Genomic DNA, 26655 nt, shown 5'->3' on the forward strand with positions numbered 1-26655 from the left:
AAGGATCTTCCCTATTGGTAATCATATGCTGTCACACAAGGATCTTCTCTATTGGTAATCATATGCTGTCACACAAGGATCTTCCCTGTCAGTAATCATATGCTGTCCCAGAACGATCTTCCCTATCAGTAATCATATGCTGCCCCAGAAGGATCTTCCCTATCGGTAATCATATGCTGTCACACAAGGGATCTTCCCTATTGGTAATCACATGCTGTCCCACTACTGTCCCACAAGGATCTTCCCTATTGGTAATCATATGCTGTCCCACAACGATCTTCTCTATTGGTAATCATATGCTGTCACACAAGGATCTTCCCTGTCAGTAATCATATGCTGTCCCAGAACGATCTTCCCTATCGGTAATCATATGCTGCCCCAGAAGGATCTTCCCTATCGGTAATCATATGCTGTCACACAAGGATCTTCCCTATTGGTAATCATATGCTGTCCCACTACTGTCCCACAAGGATCTTCCCTAGTGGTAATCATATGCTGTCCCACAAGGATCTTCCCTATTGGTAATCATATGCTGTCCCACAACTGTCCCACAATGATCTTCCCTATTGGTAATCATATGATGTCCCACAAGGGATCTTCCCTATTGGTAATCATATGCTGTCCCAGTACTGTCCCACAAGGATCTTCCCTATTGGTAATCATATGCTGTCACACAAGGATCTTCTCTATTGGTAATCATATGCTGTCACACAAGGATCTTCCCTGTCAGTAATCATATGCTGTCCCAGAACGATCTTCCCTATCGGTAATCATATGCTGCCCCAGAAGGATCTTCCCTATCGGTAATCATATGCTGTCACACAAGGGATCTTCCCTATTGGTAATCACATGCTGTCCCACTACTGTCCCACAAGGATCTTCCCTATTGGTAATCATATGCTGTCCCACAACGATCTTCTCTATTGGTAATCATATGCTGTCACACAAGGATCTTCCCTGTCAGTAATCATATTCTGTCCCAGAAGGATCTTCCCTATCGGTAATCATATGCTGTCCCACAAGGATCTTCCCTACTGGTAATCATATGCTGTCCCACAAGGATCTTCCCTATCGGTAATCATATGCTGTCACACAAGGATCTTCCCTATCGGTAATCATATGCTGTCCCACAAGGATCTTCCCTATCGGTGAAGTGCATAATTAAATCAGACCTTTTAGTCAGATTTAACAAAAGGAAAGGTCCCTCAAAGGGGCAAATACTTGACTGTCAGGTTATTTTTTAATCGTTATGGTTAAACCATCATTGATACATTATAAAACTCCACCAAACCAAATTTTTATAAAAATAGTATTTTTCCTACCTGTCCAAGTTGACATGTTTGCACGATTCCTGTAAGTGCAGTACAAAATTCTTCGTGATGGACCTTGAACCTGATACAATGGATAGAACGTCATAAAACTTGTCTCAGTGTCAAGATTTACCAACATGCTATATTCGGTTAATCCATAATTTAGATTTTTGGTCTCTACTGGTCATAGACCAAGAGAGTTTATAGTATGGTGTGTTAATTTCTTTGTCTATCCATTGGCAAGAGTTCGTTACTGCCATCCTAAACTACATAGAATATTGCCATGAAGCTTTACACTCGTCACATGGTCTAGTTCCTCCAACTTGAAAATGTGGCTGTTTGGATATCAACTATGGCCACCAGTGACCATCTTGAAAATCTTTACTTCTTCCTTTGAATGGATTGTCATATCAACTTTGACTTTTTACTTTAAGACTGAATGTGATGGCTAGTTGGTCCTAAATCAAATATGGCCACCACATCAACCATCTTGAAAATCTTGTTATTGCTACTTCTTGTGGACAAGTCATATTGATATGAGGTTTTTATCTGGGGACTTTGTATATGGTACATCCAATGTGGCTGCTATGATGAATGTCTTGACAATCTTGTTGTCACCACTCACCCTGAATGGATGCTGACATGAGGTTTTCACCAAAAGACCTCCGCTGATGTCTACGTTATCCAAAATGAAATTGGTGCCAATCTGATATCAATATGACTTACACAACAGTTAATTTGAAAATCTTATTGCTTAAGAATATCAGATACTTTCAACACTTAGCAGTTAAAAGGAATAAATGTCTTATCTAGAAATTCTTTAAATTCTTTTTAGCCGGCATAATCTGTTTATTTGAGTGATTCTTGTTTTCAAAGCAAAATCATTTTCAAACGTATTCAGCAGGCATATGCACAAACTGGGATTCATTAAAACAAAAAATTATTGTTTGTGTTATCATGCTCATAAACCAGAGTACACAGCTGTAAGCCTGAGACAAACCCATTGACCGTAAAACCAATAAATGTGTATTATCAGTTTGTTCACTGAATGCAAGTAAATAAAAACTATACTCAAATTTCATTTGTATATGTACGTGTTGCTGTGTTCATAACCTTTGATTATCATACGTGATAGACCAGAAGACGTGCATTATTAAGACGAATCCAGTCATACCTTGAAATGAAAGTCGGTTCAGCCGTTTGAAAGAAATGTGAATTTATGTGGCTTTTAGGGTTAGCTATTAGGGTTAGGGTTAAGCTTTTCTGGAGAAAACGTATGAACGGACAGGCCAGATTTAACAGGATTTTATTGCAATACGTGTATCATCAACACCGATAAAATGGTACCTGGATGATGCAAATCGGTTTAGCGGTTTGCGAGAAAAATAAATTTTGGTGACTTTTAGGGTTAGGGTTAGGGTTACAGTTGTCTGGAGATAACGTACGAACCGAAATGACAGTCTTGACAGGATTCTCTCTGCAATATTTGCCTCATCTAATCCGACAAACAGGTACCTCGCTCATGAGAATCTGTCAAGCCGTCTGGGAGAAAAGTGGATTTTTGTATTTTATGGTTAGGTTTAGCGATGAGGGTTAGGCTTCTCTGGAAATGACGTACTGACGAATATTATAGTTTTCACAAAGTTTTCATTGTTTGAATACCGGGTTCAGAAAAACTGGTCTGATTCCCCACAACATCCCGCCAATGTCAATGTCATCGACTGTCTTTATTTATACCGAATTATACACCATCCCAAAGTTTTATAATTCATAATGAATATAATTCACAATGAATACCGAAATTTAAGTGTGATTGGAACTAAAATTGTTAAGTTGTCCTTTTAATGTATTGAATTATTTCATCAAAATTTTAACTGAAAGCTGCTCTCGGTTTAGTCACTCTATTTTTCTAACATAATCCGGCATAGAGGAAAATCTTTTTTCCTTCTAATGGCTTTTAAATTTAAACATTTGCATGCTTGAAGTGTTCACAAATCTGCAATCGTTGCTGGTATACCGAAAACCTTCCGAATGCCATAACGTATTAAAATTTTGAAGAATATTTTTTAAAAACATTTTATTTAAGATAATATTTTTTTCATATCAAAGCAATTTAATAGATCTAATATATTATGTTTAACTTTGCAGCATTGTGTAAGAGGTCAACAGAGATAAATTAGATATTATACAAGACCATCCTTGAATAAGCATAAACGTTGCACAGTTCATTACATTTCACATACATACATCTTTCCTTATACACGAGGATCATATTGAATATGTCGAGAAATTAGTATTTGATATGATCTGATAGGCAGGAAGAACAATCCAGTTAATGACTTTTGCATTCTTTGTTCTGCTTGCATACTATTACCTTTATGCAAAGTTTCAGTAATCTTTGCCAAGTTTTTCGCATTGTAGTTAGTGTTTGATTTGGAGTTACGGTTAGGTGTAAGTGTACGGTAACTCTAATTTGCACTGACCTAGGGATAATTAATCGTGTTCTTGAAAATGTTTTTAATAAGAAAAGAAACCTAAATTTGTATTTTTGCAGTAGGCCCCGACTAATTTATATGGAACATTTTCGGTCAGATTTGACTTAAATTTTTTTTATAGATTTTCTCTAAATCAAATAGTTGTGTTAATGTCGTGTCATATGTAGTGATGTCCATTTATTCGTGAAAATTAAAGCCCAAAGATTTTAAAGGTTTTAATTTTATAATCTCATTGCCCTATAAATCTATTAGATTGTCTTGGTCTATTAGTAATTATGTTGGAAGAACCAATCACTAGAATTGTCCTTAAAAGGTTATTGTTTTATAAATATGCACATCTTGGGGATTATCTCGTATTTGAGGACTTCATCCTCTCTTTTATCAAGCGTAACAAGATTTATGCAGATTGTCATCGACCTTTGTCCGTTTCACCCCACAATCGCTTGGTTTCTTCCTTAACCGAAGTGCAAGTAATACTCAAAGTTTGCGCCACATTTGTACAACTATTGTTATTGTGCGGAAACCAATTTTCTTCTTTTAGCAAGTGATCTCAACCTTTCATATAAAATTCCACAACCTTCTTCCTCGCCTCTTTTGCAAGCAATCGCAGAGTTTGGGTGAGGTATGTCGTTTTCAACTTTTGTTTTTGCGCGGAAACCATGTTTTAAGTCTTTTCAGTAACCATGCCTGCATGCGTGTGTGTGTGTGGATTATGTCGCAAACATGTAGCATCATGTCCCTACCCCGGTATCTTTATCCTGAAGCCAGGCGTACCAGTTCTAACACTAACCTCTAAATGCTGAGCGCCAAGCTAGAGTCTTTTTACCATTTTTATACCGCATTGATCTCAATGTACAACACACCACCATCCAAAGATGTACCTACAGTGCAAGTTTTCATTGCACTCCTGAAATCTGTGTTAATCATAGACAGGGAAGATGGCCACATGGACTCGTGGAGTATGGCAATAGTAACATGACAGGAATACCATGCATGGTACATTATAATGGTTATAAATAACTTTGATCATTGGTCAAGGTATACTACCCTGAACTAAACATAATGTACAGAAGACACTATTTTCACATCTTGATCCCAAATGCAATAGGGCTTATCTTACCCAAAGTGTAAGAATCTGCATAGTTCTTTAACTTAAGATGAAGGACAGTTAGTACCACTTTGCCAAAATGAATACAGTCAAAGATCAACTGACATCATAATATGTCAGCCTTATGACCAGAGCATAAATCATATATGTAAATAAAATTTACTCCAATGAATGAGAAATCAATTTATTCATATTTTGCATGGTAAAATATCAACACATTCACAACAAGCAAATCATTTATTTTTGCTCTTTTTCAAATGCATTACAATTCTTAAATACAAACAATAACCATTCACTGAACAAAATAATACAGATCTCAAATATAAATGCATGTCAAATCCTAAACAATGCATGGATCCAAGTACTGTTATGGCAAACATATAAATGCATTATTTTCCAGAGATGACCAGCCTTGTAAATGCAACAAAATGATTAAAGTACAGTTCACAAAAATAAAAATGTCTATTTACAAGTTATCAGTCTAACATGTTATCAAGTATATTCTATTCCGTTTTAACTGTATAATGGCTATGAACCTTTCTTACCCAGAATTGTAACTGGGGTAAATAAATCTTAAGCACACACACACACACACACACACACACACACACACACTGGAAATACCACACATTAGGCAAAGTACTATAAGACATAATTTCCAATCATGTAAAGTCTAAATTTTCCTTAAGCGGAACACACGCTCTCATAAAATTCCATTCTTCTCACAGCAACTGATACATGTACAGGAAATATTTTTCTACCAAAAAACAAATGCCTATTACTTCCTGTTTAAAAATCTCTGAACTTAACATTCATATTTTACAAAAAATGTGTAAAAAAAGTCCACTTTAAATCCATGACAGAAGACTCATTGGTACCTGATAAGTGACATAATCAGCATTACATTGGTAGTTATGGAAAAAACATTTTGGGTATTTTCATGAAGTAAATAAGTCTATAAAATCCTTAAGCATCAAATAATCTTAGAAAATGACCACAATAAAACAATTGGGAATGAAAATGATACAAAGAGGTTTCATATGAATTAAATTCTTTTAAATTTAAGAAAAGATAATGTATACAACTTTACACTTTTCCACATAACTGTAAAAAAAAATGCTGTCCGAAATTCTGTCACATGATAAAGGAGGACAGACTTTTACATGTAACAAATATGTGGGGACAATGTGTCACATTATAAATAAGTACAGACACTTTTGTACAGGTTACAAATACATGGGGACAACATGTTCAATGTATACCCAATTTAAGAGTCTTGGAAAATAGATGAAATACTAATCGCTGCAGTTTTACCACTGGTCTGTTTAATTAACTTAAGAACAGATTTGGTATATCATGTGCTAACCACAACACTATCTGAAATTCGTACCAAGCATATCAAAATATTTATAGATTATCCAAAACCGGCAAACTTGAAGGATCTACATATTTTATTCTACTGTCATCATATTTTATTCTCAAACAACTTGCAATATAAATATATCCATTTTGTAAGAGAGCTGCGTTAAAATAGTCTTAAGATGCATATTATAGTCAGGGACAATAATTTGCTCAAATATGGTACATCCATTTGCACAGTAAATCATGCATATTAAATTTGTTGTACTGGACTGATTGATATAAGTACAGTGTGGTTAGTGTATCATCCAACATAACTGAAAGCTAACGTACATTTTTTGCAGAAGTTCTTCTTTTTCTTCTGGCTCCATTGGTGCATAAAAAACTGCAAGTAGTGATTGAATTTACCCATTCCCATAGCTCTTGCTGAATATTTGATGTGCTGAAGAAAATCATTTGTTTGCTCACATATTTCAGTATTAATTTTTTTTAACAACATGAGACGTGATGACTTGTATACTGGTGGACACTTATGGGAAAAGCCATGAAATGTATCATGAAAAAAACGAGTGTTTTTCCAAAAACCAGGTTCTCGATTCAAACAGTACTCCTCAAGCTGGCAACTAAAATCATAAAATATTTCTTCTGGGGCATTTTCCATGTATGCATAAGCAGAACAAGCAGGATCTTTTCTCCCTTCATGTCCTGGTATCATATGATATCCATAGCAATGCCCATAATGCTGTGGGTCAAACCAGAGAAATAAGTATGTTGTACCCTTCCTTCCCACTTCAGGGTATTTTTTATGGCATTTTTCTTCAGCTCTTGCAGGTTCATCATCATAAGTACTATTATGAGATATTTTATCCATTGTGTATTTTGGAGTTTCTCTTAACTGCTTACCATGGGGGGGGGGTGAAGTAATATGCTCTCCCAAATTTAGCAGGATTATAACTACCTGGTTTAGGATTAATTTGGTCTGGTTCTTTACAGTTTCAAAAAAGCTGTTTCACTCTTGACACCAGATGGTCCAAAAATTCTAAAGTTGCTGAACATATACAAGTATTCATGACTGCAAATAATACATCTCTAATTTCAGGAGAAAACTTGGCAACTCTGTTTATAACATTTGTGTCTAAATTTGAATTTTTCCTAAGTAAATTCAAAATAGATTGGAAGTCGTCAACAAATCGATAGGGAATAATGCTTGAAATGGAATGATTTGAAGACAATATCATAAAAAGAACTGCTAACTTTCTCAATACTCGGTTGCTACAACCATTTTGCAGAAAAATAGTCAACAGTGAGTGAAAGTTTCTATCAACATGTTGTAACAGAATATCATTTTGGTTTTTTTCCTCTTCTAAAGGTAGCTCATTAGCACTGCCCAAGGTACCAAGCACTTTCTTAGAAAGGTAGAGTTTCTACTCTGAGCTTTATCCTTTGAATCATGATCACCCTGGGCAAATCTAATGAAAGCCCTCTTATTCCTTCGATGACAAGGATCTATTGTAAAGTCATTCGTTGGAGTCTCTATTGGTACAACTGCTGAATGTCGAATGTTGATGCCTATCTTAGTTCCATCAGCAGCTAACACTTTTGGACTAAATTTGCAAATGGAACATGGCTGTCTATAATCTAAATTGAACTTACTTATCCAGGAAAAAAACCATGCAATAAAAGTATTATTAGACATAAAAGAAGCTGAATTATGACTGACACGTTTGTAGAAACTATTCATGATTGTACAATAGGAGCCAAAAGAAATATATGAGTTCAGAACATGGTCCACAAAGTCCCAGCCAATTTCATCGCCAGCTCCAGTATCCCTGGTAAGAAAGTGGATGGCCTCTCTCTCTCCTGGACCTATGTTACAATCCCAAGTGCCACTAAAGCAACGGCGATACCAAATCTAAATATAAAATAAGAAATATCAGTATCCTGATTAACACTTAAACAACTGTGATAACAAATCTAAATATAAAATCACACACACACACACACACAAAATGTATCATTTACCAAATAAATGAAACATTATACAAACAACACAAATGTAAAAACAGATTCCTCACTGATAAAAAGTTAAGACTATTATCTTTTATACTGCTGGAAACACTAAGGCAAGTACACTGTCTTGACCACTGAAGTCAATCTTTTAATACCATAAAATTAGATGCTAATGCATGTTGTGAAATTTGTGAGTTTTCAAAGAACTAGATTTGGGTTTGTAAAGCAACAGAAAAATTATTCTCCCACATCCCCATAACTTAGTCGATACATCTTAGCTTGATAAAAAGGACTTATGCATGCCAATATAAGCAACAACATATTTTTCATTTGTTGGTATAAAATGTTTTTTTTTTTTGTGTGCATATTTATGCTAACAATATTTGATAGAAAGACAGAGATATGAATAGAATGGAACAAATAAAAATGCAATGCTTTCTAATAAAGTGTTTACTTAAAAGATGAGTAAGTTCGTCATCAATGAATTGAAGCTCATTGAAAGAAGAAAATAAAGCAAAAATTTATACCTTGTGTTTTACAGGTCCATGACGTGTATATACAGTGGAAATATGGGATACTGCAATTGTCTCTCCATTAGGAAAGACATATCCTACCTGAAATCAATCAATTAAACAAAACTTTAAGTAATTCAAATATGACTGAGGAAAAGTATGAACAGACAGTGAATGTTCAAGGACCAAAATTTAACCAAATTTCTTGTTGCAATGTGACAAATATTTCCTGAAGATGCAGCAGAACCAAAGTAAATGTACTTTTATTTATTGTGTACAGGATGTGATATTAACTGTCTAGTCCTGGTCCATCTGAACCTGTACTGAATCCCATTAACATATGCAGAAAAATCTGACACTGATAACAATTTTTTTAGAATGAAATTTCATTTAAATTGTGGATAAGCAATTAGTACATACATTGTATAATTTTCCATAATAAGTAATATGCATATGACAACTTTGTATGATATTCAATCAATGAAAGTACATCCATCCTCGGTTCATACAAATACTGATGTCACAAAGATGATGATTATTCTGTATTCCAGATGTTTTCTTTAGGCAATAACTTTTTTTTCTCCAAGCAATTTATCCTTCCTTTATTACACACTAGATGATAATGCACTAACTCTTCCATACAAAAGTGATAGATAACCTCAGTTTTTCATGTAAATATCATAGATTTTTCTCAAACAGTATGTTCATGCTCCTACTCATAATAAGTAAAAAGAGCTGATGAAAGATACACTAGAAAAATAATGTATGGTGACTATCTAATTAAAACTGTAACCAATAATAAATGGTAAATACAGGTAATTTACTTCTGTTACATGCATATAGTTTGTATAATTGCTGTAATGATTTATGTCAGTTACTGATGTGATCACGAGCATAATATTGAGCTACCTGAATGCATTTTACCATAGACCCTTATTTAATATTGGTTATTTTCATTCTCTTTTAAATACTTTCTCACAAATTAAGTTTGGTTTGGCATTTTACAGTACATCAACACAATGTAGTTTATTGGGGCAAAGTACCTTGCCAAGAACACACCACTGTAATTTTATCTGGGCTGATCCAATACTAATATTTGAACCTGCACCATCATGGTCATGACCCTGGCATTTAGCAACTGCAGCTCCAAACCTTGGACCATGTAAAAGTGAAAGCAGAGCTAAGTAAGCTAGAGCCACACTGATTTTAGTCACATACATGAGCTACACAGGTTAGGCCTCACTTTCAGTCAATGAGATAATGCAATAACCAGCAATACCCTGATTATCAGCAATTGTTAAAAACATACACTACAAGCCTACAGAGTTTTATATAATAGCTTAGGAGAAAAAAAAGAGACAAATGGATAAACTATGTATTTGGAAGTGGTTGGTTATAGAAATGGGTTGTTAAGCTGAACACAGCATTTACTTACACCACATTTGCACATGTCTGGAACAGTCGGTGGAGGCAACTCATGGTATCCACCATCAGGGGCAGTGTGAAGGTATCCATCAATGTCGCAGCCAAAACTGGCATCACAAAAGGTATGTCTCAACTGTATGGCCTGCTGAAGTAACAATGAACCATCTTGCGATGGTATGTGTCTGCTGAGGCTTGGATACTCCCACAGGCCAGTATCTTCATTAAACTGATGCCCCTGTTAAAAGGACACATTAAATATACTCATTCTCTGAAAGGACTGTGTCCTGATAAAGCGAAACAAGAGAAATTGGTATTAAGTTTGGCACCTATTTGTATCCTCGTCATCAAAGGTAATATCCAACCAGTCAGAAGTTTTTCAGTGGATGAACCAAAAATTATGATTCTGAATGTACAGGTTAACAGCAAACCATGGGACTATCAGTTATCTATAAGTATATCCAACGTTAAATAATTTAAGCATTTATAGAAAATATTAATGTAATTCAGACTTCCTCTGAATCGAATATTCTAATATCTAATTTCTGGGGACAATTTTCTATATAATTCTTCTGAGCTATTCATCAATTCAGATTTCATTTGAAAGAGTATGCTCAGAGTATAACTATAAATGTCTGGTTTAATGGAATTTCAAAACTCATGGTAATAGAAAATTCCACTTCATAAAGAGTTGGAATATATAAGAAGGGATATCAGCTATTGATAGTACCTTTATATCCTCAGCAACTGTAGCTGCTAATGCTGGTGGAATCACATCCTCTTCATCCTCATCACCACTAAAATATACAGAATCACTGGAATCAGCAGTTTGTATCAGTAGATCCATCCATTTGTCAGCATGGACTTTCAATTGATTGAGGTGAGGACAAAGGGTCTCAGAGTTGTCAAGATGGAGAACTTTACGTTTTGAAGATGAATAAAGTGCATTACAAAATCCAGACTGACAAGATAGACTATTGTCAGTGATATGAACAAAAGTACATGTTTTGTCATCATCAGAATACACCGAGAACTTCAAAGTTTTATCAGATGAGGTTGGCATCTGGCAAATAGGCTCATTAATTTGATCTTTGGCAGCTTCAAGTTTTTCAATTATCTTATTTTCTGACCTGGAAGAATTATTTAATAGAGAAGGTATATGGTCACTGATCAATTCATTAAAAAGTCTCATATGGCAGCATTTCACGTCACTCAGATCTACCTCATCAAGGTTTTCCTGAGGTATACTTATTGTGGCTAACTGCAGTAATATGCCATACATTCCACAGCTACAAGACAATTCAGTTGTGTTATCTATATCTGTTTTGGTCAAATGAACATAACAGTCTTCCTGAAACAGTCCAGTTGTCATACTAACTTCATTCATTGAAAAAATATTCACATTAGCTGCACTACGTCGCCAAATTACATGACCATTTTCAATCATTGCATATTTGAATTTATCATAACAAGATCTTTCTTCAGCTATATTTTCTGAAGAAAACTGAGGGTCTACAGTGTGTATGTTTGTCATCAATTCTTCAATTGTCAAATGTCTAGTAGGTTCATGACTTTTGCGTTTGGATGCAGGGGGAACTATGTCACCATAATCAGATGACTCTGGTAAACTTTCAAATGTGGAATTAGATTGAGCTGGATCTAAGGCAATGTTTTTATATTTGGAGCAAATGGAATAGACCTTATCCATGTTACCCTCTCTAAAATTGTACAGCACCTGATTCCTTAGTGAAGCAGGTTTATACTTTTCTTTCATATCTTGAATTGATAGCCACTGGGAATAAGAAACTGTCTTGTGCTGCCATTTATGCCAATTTGGAAACATGGAGATATACTGAAGCTGCTGATCCCATGAAACTGGATATTCAAGTGGAACAAAGACATCTGAGAATGTAACTTGTTGGCACATACAACCTACCTTCAGTTCTGTGAGTTTCAAAAGCAGCCTGAAAGGCAGTCCCATCAAAACATTTACTGGCAGGAAAACACCTGAAATGTAGGAAAAGAAAACATATTATTCTTTTATTGCATGCTAGCTGAAACAAATCTGTGATTAATATTTCTCGATGGAGATTTTATGCAAAACCTAAGACCCTGCAAAATGACTACACTACTAAAGCAATTGAAAATCTCGAGTACCAATTTTTTCTCTTTAGTGTATTTGTTACAGATTGCAAATAGTAAAGCCAAACCCATCATGAGATCTCCATCAATTTTGTACCCTGCAAAAATGATCATAAGTCAATTACTCACGTCAATTACTCATGTCACATTTCAACAATATCATGCACATACTTGAATGGCAGCATGTAACAATGATCACTCACAAACACAATAATGAATCTTTCTTCCATTAATTAGGCTATCAAACGGGTATTGTACAGATTCAGTTCTTATTAAAAAAGACCAATAACTAAGTCAGCAATTGAGCTGCAAAGACACAATCATTAAAGAATCAAGTTCACATACAATGCAGTTAACTTAATGAATTGTATTTGTTCTTTTGAAAAGGCTACTAACAATGATGCTCACAGCTAGAGGAAATGTGAGTGATTTGATCATATAAATATACCAATGCCTCCTCTACATCACACCCCTAGCCCATGATGAAGACGTGTAGAGCTTAACAGTGCACAACTATTTTAAAAAAAGTGCAAGTGAAATGCCTGTAAAGAAACTTATCCTCTCATGATGAGCAGAACAAGTACCAAGTTTCAGGGCAATCAACTAAATACTTTGAGTAACTGCATTAACAAAATTTGGTCATACACTGTATCCAACTGTAATCCAAAAATGTCCACAACCCTTACAAATATCATGGGAGCACAAAGATTTGTACATGCAGTTTTAGATGAATATTGTCACATGTGCCAATTTTCATGATCCTTTCAAAAAGGCACCACAATCGGTAGCACTGACAAGATTTTAACAATGCATTCTGCTGCACGACAATACATCAGACTAAAATTGCAAAAGCAAAGTGAATTGTTTATATGAACATTTTCAAATGATGACTGTAACATGCAGTTACATGGCAATCCAATGAAAAATGTGAGACAAGCTGACTTCACAAAATCCTATCAAACATTAATCTAAGAAAGTAACTAGCTCTAACTGAAATAGCAGCAGAGATTTGTCAATGTATGCAACTTTCGATAATGATGAAAACATTTTTCCAAATGTCATGGCAATCCAGTGAAATCTGAAAGATTAGATGATTCATTAGATTATATTATGCGCTGTTTTTAGACTGAAATCAATAAAGGGCAATAATTCTAAACTTAATTAGTGGAACAGTGATTTGATATATGCATTATTTGTTAATGAACATAATATTTTACTGAATTTCATTACAATCCATAAAGAAGTTGTACAATTTGCACTCACAAGTTTGTATCATGCACTGCATTGATATACAAAAGAAAACTGAAAAAAAATTGCAGAAGTACACTGATTCATTGATATATGTATCTTCTGATAATGACCATAGCATTTACCAAGTTTCCAGTCTAATAAAAAACAAAAGGACTAGTTCAGGCGGCAATTTTGTTGCTGGCTTGCCCGACCAATACCTGTGGGTTCTGAGGAAGGTCATTTAAAATTGATGGCCATCGGCCCAATTAAATTTTCCTCCATCATTATTTTCCTGATTGGGAGAGCCAGTTGATTTTCTGCAGGGCCAACTGATTTTCACACAAGATGGTCACACCAGCCAATGGAAAAAGTCTGTGTCACATCAACCCTTGCTAACTGTACTAACAAGATTGTGACATTCAGTGACAGAAAGAGCAATACATATAATAAAAATTGCAGGGGCAAAGGAGTCTCGGATTCGGATAATGTGGTTATGTGAGAAAGCTTGCTGGTAGCTTATCGTGGGTCGGTGGTTCTTTCTGAGGGTTTTCCGGGTTCTTCCTCCACCATTAATACTGGCCGCCATGTATAGCCTATCTTGTGCTGAAAAATGGCGTTAAACCCTACAGCAACAGCTGGGGCAAAGTGACTGGACAGTTGGTGCCTATTTAGGTAATGACCAGTACATATAACATGTTTTATGGCAACTCATATAAATATATGAGAGACTAATTGTCTTAACAGTGTGCTGAATGGAAGGAAGGATAGACATATATGGATTAGTATATGGGCATGGTTATAACAAATGGAAAATGAAAGATAGATATAGAAAGACTGAAGGTAAAGGTAATAATGATTTCCTGCATTTCTTCTTAATACTTACTTCGCATTCTGCTTGTCTTTGTAGCTCTTTTTCTTCTCTATTTGCACCATCACCCCCATACACTCAAAATTATTTTCTTTGAAAATATTTGTTTGTACGTGATGAAGAAAATGATCTAACGACTTCCTAATACTGTTTTTATTTTGGAACAGTATTTCGAAATACCTTCTTCCTGTGGATGGTAATTTCTTTGAATCTGTAATGAAACAAAAAAAAAACACTATAAGCATAATGTTACTGTGTTTAACTTGCCCACCACAGACAATCAAATGTAGGTTATGGCATGCATCTACTTGCCAGCATGCACAAAAAAAGATCCATACCCTCTGTCAAAAGAACTAAATGTGACTATTTCGATGCAAGTTATATACATGGCAAAATATACAAGGTATAGATGTTAAATTTCTGTAAAATGTACATAAAGTATAAAGGTTTTACTGGGATGAATGGTGCAATTTTGTTTGCGGGTTTAGTGCTCTTTGTGGATGTCATTCACTTTATCTTACTTGTTTCCTTACTGTAGCTGCTTAATATTTAACAATTTGAAGGTCTGGTTAAATTGCTTTGATGTTGTTGCCATTTGGTTTCTGGCTACTTTTCTCTTATAAAATGACATTTTCCATTTTTATCACTCATAAGATCATGTGTTCTACTTTGTTTCCTCATGTACCTCTTGAAATAAAAATTACTTGACATCCAAATGACCTACTTGTCTTATGGACACTACAAGACATTCTTCTGTTTAAGCTGTATTCTCAAACTTGAAGTAGGAGTTGGTAAGCGTATATTACTATGGCACCAACACTACAAAGTATAAAATTAAATGCACTATTAAACATTAAAGACAATCTTCTGTTCACATTTCACATCAACAATGCCTATCTTGTTCTCACTTCATTTTTGTTCAAAGTTACGTTTTAAGATAGTTGATTTTGTGGCTTCTAAACACTTCAGTATTAACTAGAAAGCTGGCAAGCTACAGGTATATTTGGTCACGTATTAGTAAGAAGAAAGCCTTGAATAATGCACAAACCTGGCTCTGGCAGCTTTTTGCGTTTCTCGGTTAGCAAATTAAAGTATTCTCCTTCAGCTGCTTTGATATCATCCAATGTAAATATGTTTTCCAAAAAACATCCTCGTTTCTATCGCATTCAAGCGCCTGTTTGATAATATCCAAACCTTGAAAGAGAAAGATTTATAGGTAAAATGTTGTGCCTCGATTCTGGAGATAACTAATCATGCAGACAAAGACTCATCCGCTATACTGCTTCAGAATGAAAAGTTAACAATGTTTATCAGATGCAATAGAATTATATATATAAAATCAATAGATTGTCTTTAACAAGGAGAAAAGAACATTAAATATTTGTATAAACTGATAACCTGATAAAAAAGCAATATCTGTAAATTTTGACAAAATGACAATGTTAAAGATAACATTACTGTAAGCCTAATGTGATTTCATTAACCACACATATCAGAAGATTAATAACTGTTCTCTGACAGTCTTAATTTCAGTTTAATGCTAAATGAAATAAAACTACAAATTCAACTTCTAAAAACTTTCCTATCAGTGGGATAAACAAGGTTTTAAACTACACTGTTCTAACTTAACTGATATTTCAACATACGTTTTTATACTTTTATAGCTGCAACTAGGGTATGATAGTTTTTATCCCTCCCCTGTGGTTTATTTAAGGTGGTCATAGATCAAATATAGAATAAATGCAATTACAAAGAGATGTCGTAGAATAGAATTTGACAAATGCTTACAAACATAAGCACAATGTACTCTGTGCTTTGATCACCAGTTAACCATCCAGTAATTTGGAGCCAGTTTGAATGTCCCAAAAGCATGAGCATTTGCTTTCATGAGTCTCAAATGTAGCTATAATGTTGTGATGATGTGATTACCTTCGCTTTCAAAAAATCCACTGAAAATGCCACTTTCAAAAAATCGTAAATAGTGCAGACGTCCCTGGCGAAATACAACACCATATGCACAGCCTTCGGACAATCCTGCTATTGCCATGTCCATCATACTCTTCTCCAAAAGGAACATGTAAGATGTTTCTGGTAAAGTTGTCCTTTGGAGAAGATGGCAAAAAGCTGACTGCCCAGTCACTGCTACATGACATAATTCCATGTTACGTCTGAGGTTGGAAGTCCACTCTGTAAACACACAAAATAAAAAGATCATATATAATTAAAACCAGTTTGTGGCAGTTTACAGACACTGCACACAACTGTTTACTTCATCATTATCTATAGAAATATTCACACCACCAATACATTATTAGTTCTACATATCTACATCTTATCCACCACCTTAACAAAACTGACTGAAGATAAAAGGATCTTTCAAATGTATAAGACGTGTATGTATATACATATATATATACACACATACACACACTGGTCCTGTTCTTATTATGTGGCCTTTTCAATTGAGGACTAAATGTTTTGTGCATAAGTGTATAGAATGTACATAGTACGGTAGTAAGAAAGTTACATACAACTTCAAAGCATTTAACATCTTCATTTAAAAGCAGCATTAATTATTAAAATGTTCTTAAGAACAGACGTATTTCAATTGAACAACTGAATAATTCTTTTTCTCGACTTAAGAATGAAATGCAGGTGAGGTATATTTATCATGCAAATTGCAGAAACATTAAAAAATGTCATTTAAATCTTTGTACATATACAATGCTCTTTCCATTTACTCCATTTTCCAATGCTGATGAATATCCTCCGTATCTGTTACAAAAAATGTATTGGATTGGAGCCTTTCCAACATAAAGCGATTTGGGCCCCACACACCACAGCCAAGGATGTTGAGTCGAATGACTAACTTTTCTTTTAAAGTAATAGGTCTCCATTTTCGTGATGAATTGTTAAAGTCTTCTAATGATTTTTTCCTTTTTTTCTAATGGTACAGTACTGCAATTGATTATGAAGATGAAACTTTTGTGGACAAAATGCCTAGTTTATAAAGGAAGTGATGCATGAGTTGTCTCATGATTTTCTGGTCTTTGTCTGCTACACAGTGCTGTTCAATGTTAATTTCTTCCTGTGTGCTAATCCATAACTCTATTTTTAGCCCATGAAGACCATTTTGTAATCCTGACATTTATAGATAATTATTGTTAACCTTAGTGGTACACTCAAACCTGACATTGGGAAATAGACATCAGTAGAGATAATCATGTTACTTACTGTACCAATCAAATACTGGTTTCGGACACATATTAAAATAAAATGTTCCCACTTGTGAAGTGAAAATCTTACATTTGTGCACAATTATAATTGCTGCTGTTTGCATTTGAGGGGTGGACTTTCTTGGGGATACTGTTAAACAGGAACTCTTCAGTGCCATGGAATTCTGGCCATAAAAAGTGGGTGGACACTGGTCAAAGAGACATTCAAGGGGGGGGGGGGGGCACTGTATATAAAGGCTTCTAATGTTTTTTGTTGAACCCGATTGTTTTAACAGGGCAAGGGAATTATAAAAGCATGAAAAAGACAATAGTACTGACCATGAATAATACAAAATATTGAAATATGTATTTCATGAACTAATGTGTGAGAACACTGGTCAACAGTGAAATCATTACTGACTTGAAAAGGCCCTAATCTGTAGTATTTTGGTGTGCCGAACACGAATATAACCGTGAAAAATTTGTATTGGCTCTCGTTTTGAAGATATTCATATACCTCATTTTCTATGTTTCACTGTGTAAATTTCTCCAGTAGGACTGCAGCAACATCCGGAATAATGATGTAACATTGCATAATACCATCATGCTCACATCATCCACAGTTGATTGCATCATTTTCTGATGCAATGCAATACTAATGCCATGCGGCTGCTGAAGTAAGTTGACGTCAGCAGTGTACTATACATGTGTAGGCCTATTATACTAATGCCAGGCGGCTGCTGAAGCTGACGTAAGCAGTGTACTATATAAAGCCCAATCAGATAGGTTCAGCATTTAAAATATTTTAGACGTTGTGCGAGACAGTTCAAGCTACTGTTACATAAAACTGATTATTTTATCCATTTACGTACAATAAAGAACAGTAATGCCTCGAAAGTGTGTTAATACCGCGGACAATTTTTGCTATATTTGTGGGGAAGTGACATTTGCCAACCAGAAGAAAAGTATCAATTCTCAAGTGAAGAAGGCATATCATCTTTACTTCGGATGCAAGGTTGGTGACCAAGACAAGCCTTGGGCTCCGCATATATGCTGTGCTACATGTACAACACAGCTTTCACAGTGGTTGAATTGCAAAAGGTCATCAATGCCGTTTGCAGTCCCAATGGTGTGGAGAGAGCCAAGCAATCACCTAAATGACTGTTACTTCTGCTTGGTTCCTCCTCTTTCCGGCGGAATAACGAAGCGAAAGAAGTCGAGAATAGTCTACCCAAACATTCCGTCTGCATTGAGACCAGTTCCACATGGTGAGGGACTTCCTATTCCAGAACCTCCAGCAGAATATTCTCTTGATTCATCTGACGAAGACAAAGGTGAGTCGACCTGTTCTTCTCCTGGTCCATCAGCATGCAGTGATCCAGATTTTCACTGTGGTGCATCATCAACCCCACACAGAATAACACAGGAAGAACTAAATGACCTGATTCGTGATTTGGACTTATCAAAGAACAAGGCAGAATTGCTAGGATCAAGACTCCAACAATGGAATCTTCTAGAAGAAGATGTCACAATTACTGCATATCGAAAGCGCCACCAGCAATTGGAGCCTTTCTTCAGAAAGGAAAGTAATCTGATATTCTGTTCCGATATTGAGGGCCTCATGAATGCTTTAAAAATCACTCATGACCCACAAGAATGGAGACTATTTGTGGACTCTTCGAAACTGAGTCTCAAGGCTGTGCTTTTGCACAATGGAAACATTCTTCCATCTATTCCAGTAGCGTATGCTGTCCACATGAAAGAGACATACGATAACTTAAGGCAGCTACTGAATTCCATTGAGTATAACAAGTACAGCTGGCACCTCTGTGGTGATTTGAAGGTAGTTGCCCTTTTAATGGGACTGCAGCAAGGATATACAAAATACATGTGTTTCTTATGCGAGTGGGATAGCCGAGCAAGGGAAATGCACTACATGAGGAAGGAATGGACTCACAGGCAGAATGTAGCCATTGGAGAGAAGAATATCCAACACCCAGCTCTGGTTGAGGCTCAGAAAATCTTGCTACCACCCCTTCACATCAAACTAGGTTTGATGAAGAACTTCGTGAAAGCCATTGACCGGACTTTGCCAGCATTCCGATACCTGCATGAAAAATTCCCTCGACTCAGCGAAGCAAAGATTAAAGAGGGAGTTTTTGTGGGTCCTCAGATTCGAGAGCTTTTCAAAGATGACCGGTTCAACAACTTGCTGAAAGGTGACGCGAAACAAGCATGGAATGCTTTTCGCCTAGTTTCTACAAACTTCCTCGGAAATGTTAGGGCAGAAAACTATAAGGAACTAGTAGAAGACATGTTGATGAAGTATAAGAAACTTGGCTGCAATATGTCTCTAAAGATTCACTTCCTTCATTCCCATTTGGATTTCTTTCCTAGCAACTGTGGTATTGTTAGTGATGAACACGGCGAACGTTTTCATCAAGATATCGCAACAATGGAACAAAGATACCAGGGAAAATGGTCCACTACAATGCTGGCTGACTACTGCTGGACACTCCTCAGAGATGCTCCCGAACAGCTGTACAAGAGACAGGCGAAGAAATCTAAGATGTAGTCAATGACTTGATTTTTTATAGGTAGGCTATTACAGTTGACCTTTTACTATTGGAATGCATTTTGTTATGTAAACATTAATTTCTTGCAGATTACAAAAAAACTAGAGCCAATTTTGCAATTTGACTGTCATATTCGTGTTCAGCACATAAAAATTGATAAGAATTGACTAATTTTATTTCAGTAACATGACTTTTGTAAAAATTTGTTGTCCAGTGGAATATATGTAGGTTCCTTTCTGGATGTGGTGTTGCATGGTTATCGTTATCAATTTATCACGTATTTCCCTTTCAACTTTTTATATTGTAAAAAATATATTTTCTTACACTAACATTTAGTTTGGAATATTGCTTAAATCTTATCTAATTAATGCAAGCCATACAGGTTAACAACCCTGACAGTCTGTATTAAAACACATTATGATTTGCAAATATAGTTGCTTAGTAATTTAAAACTTTTCTGTTAGTCATATGGAAATGGATAATCAATGCACACTTAGAGAACTACCTTTGTTTTGCTGCATTGTTGTTGTGTATATACCAAGTTCTGGACGGTCTGATGGAACACCCATGACAAGCACCTGCAAGAAAATAATATCCTTCATAAAATGCTGGGTGGAGATGGAAGTTTACATGCAGTGATTTAACCTAACCAATTAATAAATAAAAAAAACACAGTATGGCCACGTGTATATGACACTGTATATGGGTGTTAATTATTTTTTTTAACAATAGCTCAATAGCTTTTACAAGTTTTCAGTCATATCGCTATGTCTGAATCCAGGCCAACCAGTCTTAACACTAACCTCCTAATGCTGAACGAAAAGCAAGGCAGCTGTTAGTACCATTTTTATAAGTCTTTTGTATGACTCGACTGGGGTTCAAACCTACAACTTCACGCATCCAAGGCAGATGCTCTAACCACTAGGCTATTGACACTGTATACAATCATTGAGCATATTGTTGGATGTATGTATGGGGGGGGGGGGTATTCAGCATAACACCAGTACATGCCTTAAAAAGCCAACCTAATTTGGTCAAAAATAATCGAAAAAACTAACCAATTTCATATCTCTACTTGTACTCTGGAAGCTGATGGTAAATTCAACTAAAACAAGATGAAGAAGATGGAACAAACATTAAATCTTGTCTTAGATGTAAATATGACATTTAAAATGATATCTCATTATTACCTAAGTATGTTGAGTGGTTGGCAGAGTTCTGTATTCAAATCACATGAAATAATGTATGACTATTTATCTCGGATTGCCAATTTAAAAAAGGAAATGTTATCAGAGCTACTCATTGATCTTGGTGCAAAAATTAGTTTACCTTCTTTTATTGAGAACTAAAGTGATTACTATCACTGGAAAAGATCATAAAACAGGGCCATATAATAACATTTTCATATACTGGTCTGAGTATATTATTCCTTTTCTTAGGTTTACGTAGAATTTACCTTTATATCATATGCTGTATTATATATCGCTTATACTAAATAAACCTTATAAAATAAAATAAGAAGCTGGAGTCTTGTTTAATTCATTAATTTAATTTGATATGTCATACAACTGAGTTAATTATTAATAAAGTGCAATTATTGGGCGACAATACTGAATTTTCCACCAATGAGATTCACTCAATATTAATTTAAACATTCTTATTTGTAAAAGTTTAAACAATAACTTGCAAATATCGAAATACGGGTAATGAGTATATTACGTATATCGTGTTACGAGGTATGCGGCAGCCTACGAATAGCTTTACGTAAATTATATACACGGCGGCAGTGCTTATAGTCTTTCCTGATATGGTAAACGGCAGCTGTTCGGTGTTTTAAAGGAAGATTCAAATTGTTAATATAGGTTTTAAACTAGAACAACATAATCCATGGGCAAAGAGTAACTTACTAGAATTCTAAAATATTTCCTCTTTCAAACGGCTATGAATAAAATCACATTCTGTTTTCTTTAATAGACCATCCATTTCGGGTGCGTGGGTGGGTACGGATGAAATGATAATTTATAATTGGCAGCTGTTTGGTACGTTATAATACACATTGGTGTAATCTTTTCAAGAAATTGAAATACAAACCTGTTCACTGCTCTCACTGCGTAACTTCTGATAATGTGTACTTCCAGAAGTACTGGGCACGCCAGTGTTCATTCTTGATGGTCGATTTTCATCTTTTGACGCCATATTTACAGCTGCTGAGTTTGGTTTTGTGTGTGATGTCATGACCACGTGACACACTTTTTGGAAGAAATTACGCGATTGGTTCCAACGATTTCGCATGTTCATAGTCTGTAAGACTTAAATTAACGGTAAAAATTAATACGTTCCGATACCGTTTTATTACCAAACAGAAGGGAAAATCACACATTAAACACAAATATGCCAAATGTTGATTTCGATGTAAAGAAAAACAAAATACACATATATTATTATGCTTTGGATATCAGAGAAAGCAAACTGTGACTTTAAACTAACCTGTTTAAATATTAAAAAATAAACACACTCACAAATACGCACACATCTCTAAATTTAATTTCAATGTAAAAATATATTAGAATCAAACGTCTGTGCATATTATTATACCCTGACCGTATGAACAGTCAAAGAAAACTGGGACTTGAAAACTAATAAACTTCAAGAAAGATAAAGCCCCAAAACACATATCCCTGGTTTTCATTTCAGTGTCAATGACAAAAGAAATTATATTAATACTAGTATACCATGAGTATATGACATCGAGAAATTAAACAAGTGACATTAAAACTAATCCCCTTTTCTTTCTTCTCATTAAAATCAAACTTTGGGATGTGGCTATTTGTGTGTTTACGTGTATTGTAAGTAGCTTAGTTTTGAAACCGCATTTTTTGGTGTAATAATCACATGCTCATGACGTATTATTAGGCTGATCATTCTGATTGACTAGGAACGTTTTCTTTACATTGAAATCAGATTCGGGGATATGTGTATTTGTGTGCGTTTTATTTATGGCGATTAGTTGTAATACCGTATTCTACATTGTATGGAATAAACATACATGCGTAGAATTTAGATTCACTGTTACTTTCTTCTTTAAATCGCACTACATTTTAGGGATACCTCTATGTGTGTATGTGTAGCTGTGTTTTAAACACGAGTATTTTTTAAAGACAAGTTTTACGTTTTATAATCATATACTCAATTAATAAAGCCATGTAAATAATTTCTAATTTCTTTCTGTACATTAAAATCAAAATTAGTAATGTGTGTGTGTGTTTCTTATATCGAAGTAGATAGTCACATTTTACTTTTGTACAGTGACTTTTTGACTTTTTTAATTATATAATATATACATTTTGATTGTGGTTGATGGCCTCTGCTTTGAAATCAACATTAGGGATGTGTGTATTTGTATTTTTGTCCTTTAAATAGTTTACTTTCAAACATAAGATTTGATTTTTCATTGATCTGATGTAATAAAAGGTACATAACTCTAACCGAATGTGATCATGGCTGGACAGCGTTTTTACCGGTATTTTTTTTCTTCGACCATGCGTCTGATTTGTCTCTATTTACGTCCACAGTATAGGATGGGATCGAAGGCGAGGTTACAGGGTAGAGGAGTAATGCATAATTTAGAAGAATTGTGCATTATGCGTAAGATCTTTTTCTTTTTTAATCTTTTAGAATACATGCAATGCTACGGATGACTTTAAATGAATTCAAATAAATATCATCTAACTTAAAATACCTTATTCGTGGATGAGTGAACCTGGCCCAACTGCGTGCCACTGATTCGTCAGTGAGGACAGGCGATCAAGTTGTTAACGTGCTTTTGTTATGGCCTGACCTGTCACCTGGATTATGATTACACACCTGTATCTCGATCTATATTTTGTCTATGACTTCAAAGGCTAATAAATTTGAATATTGCGTCAGATTTGAAAGGTAACTGAAGATCTTCAAAAACATTATAAATTGATTTTGAGTGTTAAAGATAACAGAGACCATTTATGGTATTTAATAAAGCATAGGATAATATTGTGTCTCTTTTAATTGAATGATCTCTACATTTTAATTTGCACACGTAGAGAATGCCGATGAATTTGATATTGATATATGATACAACATACATTTAGATGTTTGGATTATAATTCAAAACATTAGTACACTAAACGTTTGTTAAAAAATATACGAGAAGTCAGGTAATAATGCATTTAATTTTGTTTTTAAAATGTGTGTATATAAAATAATAAAATAATTTTTACTCTAAGTCCTGTACGGTTATACTTTATCCTATCCAAATGTAATTGTGACATTTTCTATCACTGCTTTTTCCATGTAGAAGTGTGACTTTTATCTGTGACTATTAACAAAACCAGCCTAATGCTAAACTGGAAAGAAATATCCCGTGCATAGCATCCTAATTATCTGGGAAACAGACGTACCTGGTACAACAAATCCTACAGCCAAAATTTAAATATTGCCCTAATGAAGCCATTGATGATACTATTGATAATAGGTGTCACATTAGTCGTTTCATTTTCTTTATTTGTATCACTGGGTTATCTCAAACTCCTTTCGCTACAGTCTCTACTTTGCGAAGCTGTATGTGCCCATCATACATCACTCTGCATAAGTATATCGGCTAGGTAATGCATAATTAAACATAAGTAACGGCATCACTTTTAAAAGAGGTTATATGTAAACTCAGTAATAGTGCAATAGTATCTAATAAGATAAAGAATTGTCGGTTTTCATGTATGGATAATTAAAATTAAGTGTGAAAGCAAACCGTCATATCTGACCGATGTGTTTCAAACACGAAATTATTGTCCAGTACCATATTCTTAGACTAGCGATTGGTTCGACTTTAACGCACGTATTTGGACAAGCTTAGATCAGATACTTTTTCAGTAACAACACTCACCTGTAGAAACTTTAGCTTCGCCAAGAACGCTTTCTTATGTTCGAGTCATAAAGGTGTTTTAAATTCGAGAAGTCGTATTCCTAGTGTTCAAAGTATTTTCATGTATGCAATGCACGGTTGATTGCCACGAGAATCATAAAATTGAACCAACTTCACTTTGAACAGACTTGTAGCAATTGCAAAAGGTTAAATGCCCGATAAACTTTGTCTCCTGGCAACACTGAACTGGCAAAGTCAACATCATTCGTATGGTATACGTTTATCCGTTATAAAAAGGCATCCTTGGTTAAGGTCTCTGATGTCTAACCTTATAGCACTTGAAACTAGATGGAGTGGTGAATGCAAAAGTGTCTCTTTTCGCACTCTTTCGCGACCTCATACGAGACCTTGCAGTGTATGCACTGTTGCTGCTTCCTTTCATAAACGGTATATAACATATTAATATATATCGAAAACTCCGGCAAGTTGTCAGATATCACCCGTTCACTTGTGCTAAGCAACGGAGGTTCACATTGGTCGGCTGAGCAGCGATATAGGCACAGCAGGCTAGAAACCTAGCTGTAGTTATCTTGGTCATAAGGTGAAGTTAGTTGTAACAATGTTCTGCTGGAAAGCAATTTATTTTTTCTACATTTCTGGGTCTTAAATTGAGATTTATTATTTTGCTAATATCGGTGCCAGGGAAAGATCAGCTTCTCCTTTCCATTCTTATATATTTCGTTTATGATTATGATATTGATATTTGTAAGAATAATGCTAATGAAACCGATCTCTTTTTTTTCATACTCTAAATCTACCATAGAATTTTAATTTTTAAACTGTATGAAAATGGATCAATGAAATCAAGTTTTGAATTAAAATTAGCAGCAATACATTTTCAGTCTACTGAGAGTATATAAATGCAGGCTTGTGTTGTATTGACTTTTTGTGTACAAAGAGCCATGGTGCCAAATTAATGTGAAAATTTAAAATGTGCCTAAGGTTAAAACTTTTGTCAGGCAATATTCGTTACTCTGTACAAGACAAACAGGCCATGCGGTGAGCAAGTTAGTTAAGCTTTAAGGTCACTCCAAACCTGCGGTATATTAAATTCGCATCGGACCATCGCAAGACAAAGATTATCATGTTAAGGCGTTCATGTTTGTCCGTCCGTCTGTCTGTCGTATTTTGGGTACAACACTCTGTCGATTTATTTACTGTCCCTGAACTTTGAGAATCACTTGCTGCTGAAATAAAAAAGACACCTAAAGACTTCATGCTGAAGTTCAAAGACCAGGGTCTCGTTAAGCCAAATATGAACACGATGCTTTCAATATAGTAAAGTTTGCTCTAAGTCATATGCACTAACTTTACTTTGTAGATGGTTTGTTCATGGGATAAGAAAATCACCAATAAGATGTTCACAGCGACATAAGCAAGGAAGTAGATTTTGTAAGGTAAGTTTAACTACTCACCACATAATGCAACCAAACACTGAAGAGCGCTTGCTG

The 26655-nt window shown here is 35.1% G+C and overlaps 2 protein-coding genes across 2 annotated transcripts; both read right to left on the minus strand.

The window, feature by feature from the left end:
* Nucleotides 1-1836: 1836 nt before the first annotated feature.
* Nucleotides 1837-15611, minus strand: LOC149797459 (uncharacterized). Its single transcript, XM_089960760.1, has 7 exons — nt 15505-15611; nt 14472-14667; nt 12153-12223; nt 10230-10454; nt 8810-8896; nt 7993-8184; nt 1837-2016 (listed from the first exon to the last, which is right to left on the minus strand). Exons 2-7 carry the CDS (start codon nt 14476-14478, stop codon nt 1837-1839), a joined length of 762 nt encoding a protein of 253 aa, XP_089816886.1. The 5' UTR covers nt 14479-14667; nt 15505-15611.
* Nucleotides 15612-15795: 184 nt separating this feature from the next.
* LOC149797460 (uncharacterized) lies at nt 15796-22544 on the minus strand. Its single transcript, XM_089960762.1, has 4 exons — nt 22339-22544; nt 20753-20825; nt 16386-16643; nt 15796-15854 (listed from the first exon to the last, which is right to left on the minus strand). The coding sequence occupies exons 1-4, from the start codon at nt 22537-22539 to the stop codon at nt 15796-15798; spliced, it is 591 nt and encodes a 196-aa protein (XP_089816888.1). The 5' UTR covers nt 22540-22544.
* Nucleotides 22545-26655: the final 4111 nt, after the last annotated feature.

Source organism: Sinohyriopsis cumingii, chromosome 6, assembly GCF_028554795.1.
Source record: "Sinohyriopsis cumingii isolate HCF-2022 chromosome 6, ASM2855479v2, whole genome shotgun sequence".
Lineage (NCBI taxonomy): Eukaryota > Metazoa > Mollusca > Bivalvia > Unionida > Unionidae > Sinohyriopsis > Sinohyriopsis cumingii.